At 48.0% G+C, this 14,368-nt stretch overlaps 1 protein-coding gene across 3 annotated transcripts in view; it reads right to left on the bottom strand.

The window, feature by feature from the left end:
• The window catches only part of LOC139262996 (teneurin-3-like), a 924,456-nt gene that overhangs the window by 559,313 nt on the left and 350,775 nt on the right, over window positions 1-14,368 (bottom strand). For 2 of the 3 annotated variants that reach the window (XM_070878430.1, XM_070878437.1), the window contains exon 5: window positions 321-602. The exons of the other annotated variant lie outside the window; for it this stretch is intronic. In XM_070878430.1, coding sequence (XP_070734531.1) covers window positions 321-602 — 282 coding nt within the window. The remainder of the gene's footprint in view (window positions 1-320; window positions 603-14,368) is intronic. 3 annotated transcript variants of the gene reach the window in all.

Raw genomic sequence — 14,368 nt, 5'->3', positions numbered from 1 at the left:
CAACAGTTCCTGCTTGTTCAGCCCAGACTGTCAGCAACTCCATCAGACAACTCGCGAGGCAAATTAATCATGATTTAGACAATGCTCCATCTCAAAGATGTATCCAAGAGCACGACAGAAGTCCCTGGCATCATGCAGCCCGTCCGACGCTACATATTGATTTTGTGCAATTACAGTACTCAAGGACATGACACCTACGAAAAATATGGAAAAGGGGACATTTTCCTGCGATGGTGGCGAAAGAGAGAAAGAGAGAGAGAAAAAGAGAGAAAACTGCGAGCGAGAGTACTCGGAATTGCAAAAGAAGCTTCTCAACTCACCGTTCTCACTGTCTGACTTGTTGTTTTCGTGCTCTGTGTCGGTCAGCGTGAGGGCCGAGTTGGAACGACTGGATAGGCAGGAGCTGCGTCCGGATTTGACCCCCCTGCCCCACAGCCTCATGGCGTGCTCCGGGGACATCACTCCTTCGTTTTCCGTGTCGGCGTCCGACCCTGCGTTCACGGAGTATCCTCGGTGGGGCAGCCCCATCTCCGAGCAGAACGCCAGCCCTCGTCGAGTGGCAGGCTCACAGATTCCCAATTCCCTCAGGGAGAAATTTGCCCCTGTTGTGGGAATAATAGTGGAAGTGAGCTTTGGTTTTTTGTCTCCCCCCCGCCCCACTCCTGTCCTTTTTTTTAAAAAAGCAAGCTAAAGCAAATAAACGCACTCACACACACACACACACACACACACACACACAGAGGTTTTTGATTCAGTCAGGCATCACAGAGAGGTGTCTTGTTAAGCTTCTGGTGTGAGGTGGTCAAGTCCTCTCCTTTTGTCTGCTGCATTCCAGCTCCTCGGCCCTGCTTTGTCATCTCAAGCCCCTGTCACCAACAAAAACAAGCTGGCAGGTATAGGAGAAGTTGGGGGCTGGGAGAATGCCTTCCGGAGAGCTCAGGGACAATGGAGGGAGAATTGGATGGGCACAAAATGTGTGAAAGCCGATAGCAGCCCTTTGTCTCAACTCCTCTAAGCTTGAACGTCCAAACAATGGTTCAGGGCCTTACCCAGACTGCATTACTGGTGACACCTGTCATGAAGGAGCAGGGGAGAGGATTGAAAGCTGAGATTGCTGTCGTCAACATCTGACCATTTTAAAGAATGTTCTGTCCTCATAGCGTTCCAGACCATTACAGTGATGATAAAACAACTAGAAGCAGTTTGTCAGAAACTCTTTTAATTCTGCTTACAGAATTTTTTTACTTAAAAAACAAAGTTTTCTCCTTTCTGGGTCCTTCCTCTCTATTCCAGCACATTGCTCCAGCAGCCTGCATCAAGGCTTCTATCAACGTCGTTTTGTATCTGAACACCTAACATAATGGTGCAGTAGCTGTTCATGGGATCCATGTGCCCGGGCAGGAATGACTCAACCTAGTCCAACAGGACCAGGTCAATAGTTTCAATCATTTTCTCAAGTTCCGATTCTCACCTCTTGCACATCCCCGAATTTCATTGCTCCACCATTGGTGGCCGTGCCTTCAGCTGCCTCGGTCCTAAGTTCTGGAATTGCCTCCCGAAACCTCTCCGCCTCTCTCTACTCCGTTAAGATGCTCCTTAAAATTTACCTCTTTGACCAAACTTTAAGTCACCCATTCTAATTGGTCATATGTCCTAATATCTCCTTAGGTGGCATGGTGTCAAACTGTGTCAGATAACACATCTTGGGACGTTTTACAGCATTAAAGGTATTATTTAAATGCGAGTTATTGCAGTTGTTCTGGGCCCATCACCCATGATGTAATGGGAGCACCAGGCCCAGAATTTTGGACACCAGCAGACAGTGACTGACTGCCCTTTCAGCGCCAGGAGGATTTTCTGGTATGAGGGGAAGGTGAGCTAGGCACTCGGCAGAATAGGTACATGGCAGGAAGTAACCTAGTTTTGGACGTTGGGATATATTTTTAAAATCAGTACATGACTTCCCCTACAGTATGCATTCCAAATGGGCACTGCACAGCTGGAGTGTTGGCTCAAGTGTTGCCCGTCACATTATCGAGCATCCGATAAATCTGAACATTTTTTGGGGGGGGTCTTCCATACCGGACTGGACAACTGCAATCCATCTGACCAATGTGCAAGGTCCCAGTGGCATTCAGGTTGACCACCCACATAGTGGGCACACTGGGCTCCATGGACACAGTGCCTAACAATTTTCATGGACGCCAGTCATCAGTTTGTCAGCATCTAAGAATTGTGCGCATGTGGCCCCACCTGGGCCATCATCTTTCCAAGAGAAATAACAATCACTGTTCCCGCTCACCCATCACCCCTGTGCTCGCTGACCTACACTGGCTTTCAGTTAAGCAACGCCTCGATTTCAAAATTCTCATCCTTGTTTTCAAATCCGCCATTGCCTCGCCCCTCTTTATCTCTGTATTCTCCTCCAGCCCCATAACCCCCCCGCCCTCCAAGATGTCTGCACTCCTCTAATTCTGCCCTCTTGAGCATTCCTGATTATAATCAGGGGAAGTCATAACAGTCAGAATTAGGGGAAGTCATAATGGGGAACAAAGAAACGGCAGACCAATTGAACAAGTACTTTGGTTCGGTATTCACTAAGGAGGACACAAACAACCTTCCGGATATAAAAGGGGTCAGAGGATCTAGTAAGAAGGAGGAACTGAGGGAAATCCTAATTAGTCGGGAAATTGTGTTGGGGAAATTGATGGGATTGAAGGCCGATAAATCCCCAGGGCCTGATGGACTGCATTCCAGAGTACTTAAGGAGGTGGCCTTGGAAATAGCGGATGCATTGACAGTCATTTTCCAACATTCCATTGACTCTGGATCAGTTCCTATGGAGTGGAGGATAGCCAATGTAACCCCACTTTTTAAAAAAGGAGGGAGAGAGAAAACAGGGAATTATAGACCGGTCAACCTGACATCGGTAGTGGGTAAAATGATGGAATCAATTATTAAGGATGTCATAGCAGCGCATTTGGAAAGAGGTGACATGATAGGTCCAAGTCAGCATGGATTTGTGAAAGGGAAATCATGCTTGACAAATCTTATGGAATTTTTTGAGGATGTTTCCAGTAGAGTGGACAAGGGAGAACCAGTTGATGTGGTGTATTTGGAATTTCAGAAGGCTTTCAACAAGGTCCCACACAAGAGATTAATGTGCAAAGTTAAAGCACATGGGATTGCGGGTAGTGTGCTGACGTGGATTGAGAACTGGTTGTCAGACAGGAGGCAAAGAGTAGGAGTAAATGGGTACTTTTCAGAATGGCAGGCAGTGACTAGTGGGGTACTGCAAGGTTCTGTGCTGGGGCCCCAGCTGTTTACATTGTACATTAATGATTTAGACGAGGGGATTAAATGTAGTATCTCCAAATTTGCGGATGACACTAAGTTGGGTGGCAGTGTGAGCTGCGAGGAGGATGCTATGAGGCTGCAGAGTGACTTGGATAGGTTAGGTGAGTGGGCAAATGCATGGCAGATGAAGTATAATGTGGATAAATGTGAGGTTATCCACTTTGGTGGTAAAAACAGAGAGACAGACTATTATCTGAATGGTGACAGATTAGGAAAAGGGGAGGTGCAACGAGACCTGGGTGTCATGGTGCATCAGTCACTGAAGGTTGGCATGCAGATACAGCAGGCGGTTAAGAAAGCAAATGGTATGTTGGCCTTCATAGCGAGGGGATTTGAGTACAGGGGCAGGGAGGTGTTACTACAGTTGTACAGGGCCTTGGTGAGGCCACACCTGGAGTATTGTGTACAGTTTAGGCCTCCTAACTTGAGGAAGGACATTCTTGCTGTTGAAGGAGTGCAGCGAAGGTTCACCAGACTGATTCCTGGGATGGCGGGACTGACATATCAAGAAAGACTGGATCAACTGGGCTTGTATTCACTGGAGTTCAGAAGAATGAGAGGGGATCTCAGAAACGTTTAAAATTCTGACGGGTTTAGACAGGTTAGATGCAGGAAGAATGTTCCCAATGTTGGGGAAGTCCAGAACCAGGGGTCACCTTCTAAGGATAAGGGATAAGCCATTTAGGACCGAGATAAGGAGAAACTTCTTCACCCAGAGAGTGGTGAACCTGTGGAATTCTCTACCACAGAAAGTTGTTGAGTGCAATTCACTAAATATATTCAAAAAGGAGTTAGATGTAGTCCTTACTACTCGGGGGATCAAGGGGTATGGCGAGAAAGCAGGAATGGGGTACTGAAGATGTATGTTCAGCCATGAACTCATTGAATGGTGGTGCAGGCTAGAAGTGCCGAATGGCCTACTCCTGCACCTATTTTCTATGTCTATGTTTCTATAATCGCTCAACCATTGATGGCCGTGCCTTCTGTTGCCCAGGCCCAAGCTCTGGAACTCCCTCCCTAAATCGCTCTACCTCTCTTTCCTCCTTCAAGATGCACTTAAAACCTACTTCTTTGACCAAGCTTTTGGTCACCTGTGCTCATTTCGACTTATGAGGCTCAGTGTCAAATTTAAAAAAAAAATCTCATAACACTCCTTGGGACGTTTCACGACATTAAAGACGCTATATAAATACAAGTTGTTGTTGGCATTGTTGTTTACCCAACTGAGCTCAGCACGGCGGGGTAGGGGGAGGGGGGGTGGTGGTCTTCACAGGTATAAATTCATGAATTGGCACTCCCTCTTGCAGCCCTCTTGGTTGTTAGAGCAACCATTTTCAGTGGCAAATTACATAAAATTTACAGCACAGGAACAGACCATTCAGCCCAACTGGTGTGTGCCAGTGTTTATGCTCCACATGAACCTTCTCCCACCCCACTTCATCTCACCCCTCAGCAGCTCCTTCTATTCCTTTCTCCGTCATATACTTATGTGACTTCCACTTAAATGCATCTGTGCTATTCACCCCAACCACTCCATGTGGTAGCGAGTTCCACATTCAACCCGCTCCCTGGGTCAAGGGGTTTCTCCTGAATTCCCCATTGCATTTACATCATCATGTGTGCAGTCGGTCTTTCAAAATGGATTCGAAGGGTTGTTTAGACATATAATGCTCCAACCAATTTGTTAGAAAAAAGAATCAGCATTCATTCCCTACTTGATTGTCATTAAATTTTCAGGACAGGAATTAATTATTTGGCCCTCAAGTCAATGCCAGTGTTTTTCTCAATAGGAACCATCTTGTCTAATCCCTTTTTCTATTGCTTTTCTATCCTTTCTATAATGCAGTGTCTAAAACTGTACAAAATGCTCCAATTGCAGACTACGGTCTTGAACAAGCTGGCCTACCTCCTAGCTTTTGAATTCTATGCCTCGATATATAAAAGCAAGGATTCCATTTGCCTTTTTATCGCCTTGTGTTGCTACATTTAGTGATCTATGTATCTGCACATCTAGTTCCCTTTGCTACTCTACTCTAGTTAAAAACTTAAGGCTGGATTTTCAGACTTCTGCCACACCTGTTAGCGCCCCAGAGGGGTGGCAATAAGCACTTCTGGGCAGATGGGCAACTTCCAGCGACCCGCCGGGACTTTTGGTGCTGGTTCCGACGGGGCGCGGAGCATTATCGGGCAGAAGAGACGAGCTGGCGTGCAACACCCCTGGTTGTGACACCGGCTCGATTTTTGGCTGCCGCCCGATCCGTAGTGCTCCGTCGAGTGCCGTGCTGGGATCGCTGTGAAAGCGGGTGGTCTGAGCTGTAGTGGCTGCAGTGCGGTAAGTAATGTTCATCTCAGGTAAGTGTGATTGTTTTTTTTTGTGATCTATGTTGTGGTGGTGTGAGTTATTTATTGGAAATGTTGGTGGTTTTTTTGTCCCTCAGACCTCTCACAGCACTCTGAGGCCGGCTGATTAGCTCAGGATTTTTGCTTGCTCAGCCAGCCTAGCGCTCTAAGAGAGGTGTGGAATGCCTCCCTTAGCACTCTGCCCCACACTCAGGGCCCAACCGATGAATTTTGATGACTGAGGCGCAAACTGTTCCTGGGCACAAACTTTACCACCCCACTGCCATTACCGCCCTGAAATGAGCAGAACCGTAAATCCAGCCCTTACTTTGTAGGTTGTATTTACTTCCTCTAATCTTAATATTCAATTTTTAACATTGAACTTGTCCATCAATCCTTGGTAGTCCAGGGGAGGAATAGGTAGGCTATTTCTGGTCTAGTGTGATATGTATCTGTCTCTGACAGAATGTGTTGGGACACCCTGACAGTATGTAGCTCTAGAGTCTCTGATAGCTTGTGCCTGTGGGTCCCTGATAGTATGTTACGAGGTCGATGACAGAGCTTGCTGAATTCCCTGACAGTACACTTCTCTGAGCCCCCACAGTATGTGACCAAATCGCTAAGCAGCATGTGCCTGAGTCCCTGGCAGCGCATGCCCAGCCCTTGGCATTCTCTGCCCAATTCTCCGACGACAGGTTCCCTGACTCTCTGGCGCTATGTGCCCGAGGCACTGCCAGCTGCAAAAGGGGTGGCCCTCAGTGTTCAGAATTAACAATTGAGAGAGAATTCAATTTCTAAACCTCCTGAATCGAAAGTCGATTTAATGCTCGTTAGTTGAGGCCAGTTCTTTAGATATATTCAAAAGGGAGTTAGATGTGGCCCTGACGGCTAAAGGGATCAAGGGGTATGGAGAGAAAGCAGGAATCGGGTACTGAAGTTGCATGATCAGCCATGATCATATTGAATGGTGGTGCAAGCTTGAAGGGCCAAATGGCCTACTCCTGCACCTATTTTCTATGTTTCTATTCCTGGAAATAAGTAAAATGTAGATTTTAGCGATCATGTGCGAGAGTCAGCATCGGAGTTGAGAGAAGGAGGTGGGTGGATGAGAATGTTGGAAACGCCTATAAACTCGTTCAATCTCTCATTCCCACACAGAAATATTCCTCAACAGAACTTGGTTCCAGCAGGCTCTTGGCTGACTTAACATTAACTCTGTTTGTTAATTGGTTCATTGCCCTGGTCATATCACCCTACACCACTCAGCATTATCTGGAGCCTGAATGCTAAATAGGGTCTGATAGCAAGACTCATAAATTATGAAAATCAACTGCTATAATTAACTGCAAATCAAACATCAACTGTCACAGATTTTCAATGCAGGAATACCTTAACTGATTGCTTGGGCGATCTAATGAAGTGAAACAAATAGAAAACAGCCAAATATCAGTCTCCAGCGCAATGTCATGCTTCCAACAATGACGCTGCCCTGCTCAGGGGGGACTTTTAACTGGTATGTTATTTTTCCCTGGGATTTGCTGCAGTTCGGAAATATTTGTCACAGTAAGTTGCGACAGTTTCTGGTTTATTTTGCTAACCATTTCGGCACCAAAACATCTTTTCCTCCAAAAAAAATGTTCTCCTCAATTTTCTTCCATCTCTTCTCTCCTGAATTGCAAATCCGTGATTTTCTTCATTCCACTGTTGGCAGCCGTGCCTTCAGCTGCCGAGGTCCCAAGCTCTGGAATTCCCTTCCTAAACCTCTCCGCATCGCAACCTCTCTCCTCCTCTGAGAGGCTTGTGGCCTGCCCCAATATCTTCTCGGTCTCAGATCTTGCCTGATCACGCTCCTGTGAAGCGACTTGGGACGTTTTACTACGTTCACGGCGCGATATAAATTCAAGTTATTGTTGCATATGTTGACCCCCGCTTTGCTGGGGGGCTTAGCTTCTGTCACTGGGCAGCGTTTGGGTAGCTCACACACGTGTGGGCGTTATTCAAACATGAACCGCAAAAACGAACATCGGCGGGCGAAGTGACCATGGGGAAGGAGGAGGGAGTCATAGTCAAGCGCGGTCCTGTCATGTTGAACAACCTAACACGTGCACTTATAACGCAGCTCACTCAACAGCGATCAGGACTAGCACCTCTGGCTGAGTTCCCTCTGCCATTGCTTTTTGTGGGAGCCTGCTGTGCACAAATTGGCACTTGCTACATTACAACAGTAACTGGTTTCATTGGCTGTGAAATGCTTTGGGACATCCTGAGCTAGTGAAAGGCTCTAAATACATGTGAGTCTTCCTTTCTTTCCTGATCTTAGAGGAAGAAAGACTTTCTATCTTAGAGGCACTGAAGCTGATTGTAGTGGTCCCCTACTGCCGCACTGACTGAGATCAACGAATGCAGCATAGATTGAAGCAACATGAAACATCTTCTTAACTTTTGAAATTGACACGTACGCACATCAGTAGAAATCGATTTTTTGAAAACTGTTAGAAGAAAGATATTCTGGAAGGTCTCAGGGCTGATTCCTGCTCTCTGCTGAGTGTTATCCGGGGCAGCCACTGGGGTGATGCAATTAGCCTTGGTGCCTGTGGACTGCTGAGAGCAAAATCCCTTGATCCCTATTTCATGACCCCTTTACTACAAGGGAGAACAGGAGCTGTCAGCTGTAGCTCAGTTGGTAACACTCCGCTCCTAAATCAGAAGGTTGTGGGTTCAAGTCCCACGCCAGGAACTATAAGCACAAAATCTAAGCCGACACTCTAATGCAGTACTGCAGGAGTGCTGCACTCGTGGAGGTGCCTTCTTACGGATGAGATGTTAATCCAAGGCGGACGTAAAAATCCCATGACACTATTTTGAAGAAGAGCAAGGGAGTTTTCCCCGGCGTCCTGGGTCAATATATTTATCCCTCAACCAACATCACGAAAACAGATTATCTGGTCATTTATCTCACTGCTGTTTGTGGGATCTTGCTGTGTGCATTTGGCTGAAGCATTTACTACATTACAAAAGTGATTACACATCAAAAGTGCTTCACTGGCTGTAAAGCACCGTGGAACATCCCGAGGTCGTGAAAGGCTATATTTATGTCAGGCATCAGGTCAGGTCAGGATCAGGCTTGTCTGTTCTGCCCTTATGGTGGAAGAGTCTGCTGACAATCACGCTCTAGACTCAAAAATGCAGCATTGTATCTTCAGCAATGTGCTATTGTACTGCCAGTCCCCTTCAAAGGTACAGCTCCTTGAAGAGCCGATGAGATGGGAGAAGAGAACATTGACGAAAACAATTATTGCAAGACGTTTCACGATGTTTCAGAGGGCTACTCACAATGGCACATTGCAAACGTTTATACAAGTCTGGACTGTAAACCTACGGCCAAAATTTGGCACTGTTCAGTCGAACATCCACCAGCAACTCTTCACCTGCGGGCTCCTAGGAACCCAGCTGTCATGTATTCAACTATCATTGTAACCCATGTATAAGCTGACCTAAGTCGTACACCTTGAGAACATTGACCACAGGGGGCGAACTTGTGGGAGACACTCCTAACCTGGACTTTCCGGTATAAAAGGAGAAGCTCCACCCACCTTCAGTCTCTTGAGGTCTTGGCAATAAAGGTAACAGGTCCCGTAGTGACTTTCTCTCAAGTATGGGCCAAGTGTGCATTTATACTGTATAGTAAGGACATATTATTGGCAACGAGAAACTGGCATTTAAACTACGCGAGCATGGCCACTAGCAGCACAGAAGAGAGGTACTATGTTGATGATGATTGGGATGACTTTATTGAGAGACTACAGCAAAGTTTTGTCACTAAGGAATGGTTGGGACAGGATTCGGCCGACAAACACAGGACTCATCTCCTGACGGTTTGTGGATCCAGAACGTACTCCCTGATGAAGGACCTTCTAGTGCCAGAGAAGCCGGCGGACAAGACGTTCGAAGAGCTCAGTAAGTTGATTGGAAAACACCTTAAACCTGCGAGCAGCATGCACATGGCGAGACGCCGGTTTTACACGTACCAGCGGCGAGAAGGGCAAAGCGTTCCAGACTTCGTGGCAGATCTCTGGCGACTGATGAGCCTATGTACGTTCCCAGATGCATGCAGAGCGGAGATGCTGCGAGACTTTTTTTATTGAGGGCATTGAGCACGCTGGGGGTTTCACGAAACTGATTGAGAGCAAAGACTTGACCTTGGAAGTGGTGGCTCTGATGGCCCAGACAATTATCTCAGGGGAGGAAGAGACCAGAATGATTTATGGCAAAAATCTTGGCTCAAATGCGGCAAACGACCAGGGAGTCAACATTGTTAACGCGGCACACAGTTCTCTAGGCAGATAAGGGCAATCGGACATGCCCCAGCATGCAGTCGAACCCAAAGGGGAAATTCAACAGAGACAATGGCTAGCTGAACGACGATTCATGCCATCGCAATGGACAATGCGGCCAGTAATGGGGCAATCAACACCTGTTAATGGGTGCGCTTAAGGACAGTTATAGAGACAGTCAGAGACGATCGACTGGTAATGGACCTTTTGTTTCCAACAATGGGGCCTCCAGCTCATGCTGGAGGTGTGGAGGCAAACACCCAGCCAGAGCTTGCAGGTATCAGCAATATACCTACAGAAACTGCAACGTCAGCGGTCACTTGGCGCATATGTGCAGGAAGCCTGCAGCCAGGTTGATGTACGAGGAGGACGGGCCCGATGTAAGCCCGACGAGGCCAAATGAATACTGGGGGAAATCGCTGGAAACTGAAGTTCAGCGAGTTCATGTGGAGCACATATACAGTTCATACACCAGGACGTCACCGATAATGATGAAAGTGCTCCTCAATGGCATCCCAGTATTAATGGAGCTAGACACGGGGGCCAGCCAATCCCTGATGAGTATCAAACAGTTCGAAAGGTTGTGAGTGTCCAAAGCCAGGAGGCCAAAATTATTGCCGATTGACGCACAGCTACGGACATATACAAAAGAGATCATTCCGGTGCTAGGCAGCGCCACGGTAGTCGTGACCTACAAAGATTCGGAGAACAGGTTGCCACTCTGGATTGTCCCGGGGGATGGTCCCGCACTAGGGAGGAGTTGGTTTGCTGTCATGAACTGGAAATGGGGCGATGTCAATGCAATTTCTTCTGTGGAGCGAGTATCATTCTCACAGGTCCTGGACAAATTTGACTCATTATTTCAACCCAGCATCGGCACTTTCATGGGGACCAAGGTAGTGATTCACATAAACCCGGACACCAGGCCAGTACACCACAAGGCCAGAGCGGTGCCGTACGTGATGCATGAAAAGATAGAATGCGAATTGGACCGCCTGCTGAGGGAAGGCATCATCTCGCCAGTCGAATTCAGTGACTGGGCGAGCCCGATCGTGCCGGTGCTCAAGGCGAATGGGTCGGTCAGGATATGCGGCGATTACAAGGCCACCATCAATCGGGTGTCACTCCAAGACCAGTGCCCGCTACCGAGAGCGGAGGACCTCTTTGCGATGCTATCCGGTGGCAAACTTTTTTCAAAATTGGACCCTGACCTCAGCTTATATGACCCAGGAGCTGGCGAGTGAGTCGAAGAAGCGGACCACCATCACGACACACAAGGGGTTGTTTGAGTATAACAGATGTCCGTTCGGGATTCGTTCAGCTGCTGTGATCTTTCAGCGAAATATGGGAAGCCTCCTCAAGTCGATTCCAAGGACGGTGGTTTTTCAAGACGACATCCTCATCACGGGTTACGATACTGAAGAACATCTCCACAACCTGGAGAAGGTGCTACGCAAACTGGACCGGGTAGGGCTGCGACTGAAAAAGGCGAAGTGCTCCAGAGGTCGAATTCCTGGGGAGGAGGGTAGTAGCAGACGGGATCAGACCTACTGCGTCCAAAACGGAAGCGATCCAGAGAGCACCCAGACCCGTAACACGACAGAGCTGCGTTCGTTCCTGGGGCTCCTGAACTATTTTGGTAACTTTCTTCACAAATTGAGCACGGTTAGAGCCGCTACACGTGCTCCTATGCAAATGTCGCAATTGCGGGGGACAGCCAGGAAAGGGCTTTTGATAGAGCGCGCAATTTGTTATGCTCCAACAAACTCTTAACTTTATGTGACCCGTGTAAGAAATTAGTTTTAACGTGCGATGCGTCGTCCTATGGGGTCGGGTGTGTGTTGCAGCATGTGAATGCCAATGGTCAGTTACAGCCGGTAGTTCATGCCTCCAGAAGTCTGTCACAGGCAGAAAGGGGATACGGGACGAAAGAAAAAGAAGCGCTAGCAGTAAAAAAAATGCACCAGTACCTGTTTGGCAGGAAATTTGAGCTGGAAACAGATCACAAACCCCTAACGTCCCTTTTGGCCGACAACAAGGGCCATAAATGCGAATGCATCGGCCCGCATACAGAGGTGGGCATTTACGCTAGCCGCCTATGACTACACAATTCGGCACAGACCGGGCACTGAAAACTGCGTCGATGCACTCAGCAGGCTCCCACTAGCCACCACTGAGGAGGCAGCTGATCATGATGCTGAGATGGTCATGGTTGTTGAAGCTTTCGAAAGCGAAGACTCACCTGTGACAGCCCATCAGATTAAAGTCTGGACAAATAAAGACCCGCTACTGTCTGTAGTTGTGTCCTGAGTGGGGACTGGGCAGCCACATAAGGGGCATGCCCTGAGGAGTTTAAACCGTTTCATGGGCGCAAGGATGAACTCTCGATTCAGGCCAATTGCCTACTGTGGGGAAACCGAGTAGTCATTCCCAGAAGGGCAGAGAGGTGTTTATCAGAGAACTTCACAATGAGCACCCGGACATTGTCATGATGAAGGCAATTGCCAGGTCACACGTTTGGTGGCCAGGGATAGATGCAGACCTAGAACTATGTGTTCGCAGGTGCAACATGTGTGCTCAGCTGGGCAACGCACCCAGGGAAGCCTCCCTTAGCCCCTGGTCCTGGCCCGCCAAGCCATGGTCACGCATCCATGTGGACTACGCAGGTCCTTTCATGGGAAAAATGATTTTTGTTGTAGTAGATGCCTACTCCAAATGGATTGAGTGTGCCATTTTAAATTCAAGCACATCCTCTGCCACGGTAGAAAGTCTACGGGCAATGTTCGCCGCCCATGGTCTACCGGACGTCTTGGTCAGCGACAATGGCCTGTGTTTCACAAGCATTGAATTCCAGGACTTCATGGCAGGCAATGGAATTAACCATGTCAGAACGGCACTGTTCAAGCCGGCCTCAAATGGCCAGGCAGAATGAGCAGTGCAGATAATCAAACAGGGGATACTCAGAATCCAAGGGGGTTCCCTACAAAGCCGCTTATCACGCCTCCTGTTGGCCAATAGATCCCGACCACACTCGCTCACAGGGGTTCCACCCGCAGAGCTGCGAATGAAAAGGATGCTCAAAACCAGGTTATCCCTTATACACCCTACTATGAAAGAAATTGTTGAGAGCAGGCGTCAGTCACAATGTGACGACCATTACAGGAATGCAAGGACGCGATGTATTGATGTCAATTACCCTGTTTTTGTTCTTAATTACGCTGCATGACCCAAATGGCTTGCAGGCACTGTGATTGCCAAAGTGGGGAATAGGGTTTTGGTTGTTAAACTTACCAATGGACAAATCTGCCGCAAACACGTGGATCAAACGAAAAGGAGGTTCATCAACCCCATAGAAGAAGCAGAGCAAGAACACAACGTAGAGTTTACTCCACCACAGGTGACCGAACACTGGAACCAAGTGGAGGAGAGCCAAGTCACTGTGGGCAATCCAGACAGGCCTGAGGCACTGCAAACAGTAGACACTCAGGCCAGTGCCCAACAACCGGAGCCCCACCTCAGGCACTCTACAAGGGAGCGTAAACCACCAGAGAGACTTAACCTGTGATCCCAATAAGACTTTGGGGGGGAAGGTGATGTCATGTATTCAACTATCATTGTAACCCATGTATAAGCTGACCTAAGTTGTACACCTTGAGAACATTGACCACAAGGGGACGAACTTGTGGGAGACGCTCCTAACCTGGACTTTCTGGTATAAAAGGGGAAGCCCCACCCACCTTCATCACTTGAGATCTTGGCAATAAAGATAATGACTTTCTCCCAAGTATGGGCCTCGTGTGCATTTACAGACAGCGTTGTTTTGATCCTGATGCAGAAACGCGACTGCGGGCCTCAAGGGGTTAAGGATCTGACAGCAAGAAGTACAAATCGCCTGCTCAGTTACACATGTGTAACATGGAACTGAAACATCTTTAAAACCAACAGTCAGATCACTGACAGCTTTGTTCTCCTTGTTCGAGCTGCCTGTTTTTCCATGTCCTGAAGCTTATTGAAATATGGCAAGGGTGGGGTGGGGTGGGGGGAAGGGTGTTGGGTCGGGGAGTAGGGCAACATAGTTCACAGAATCATTCTAGATGCTGTGCAAAATATCTGCAGGAAATATATCTGGTCCCCCGACTCCTAGGAAAACATTTGGGGCAGAAATTCTGGCCTCTCTGGGTCCGTACGGAGCGTGTACGGACACGGGAAGGCATCGCAAAAGCCGGTTTTCAGCGCGCAATGCACATGCGCAGAAACTGGCTTTTCTGATCTGTCAAACTCTGGCTTGACAGATCCTCCATATCCCCACAGCCAGGACATTCGCATGGGCAAGATTG

This window comes from Pristiophorus japonicus, chromosome 1 (assembly GCF_044704955.1).
Source record: "Pristiophorus japonicus isolate sPriJap1 chromosome 1, sPriJap1.hap1, whole genome shotgun sequence".
Classification (NCBI taxonomy): Eukaryota; Metazoa; Chordata; class Chondrichthyes; family Pristiophoridae; genus Pristiophorus; species Pristiophorus japonicus.
This window is presented reverse-complemented; position numbering and strand designations above follow the sequence as displayed.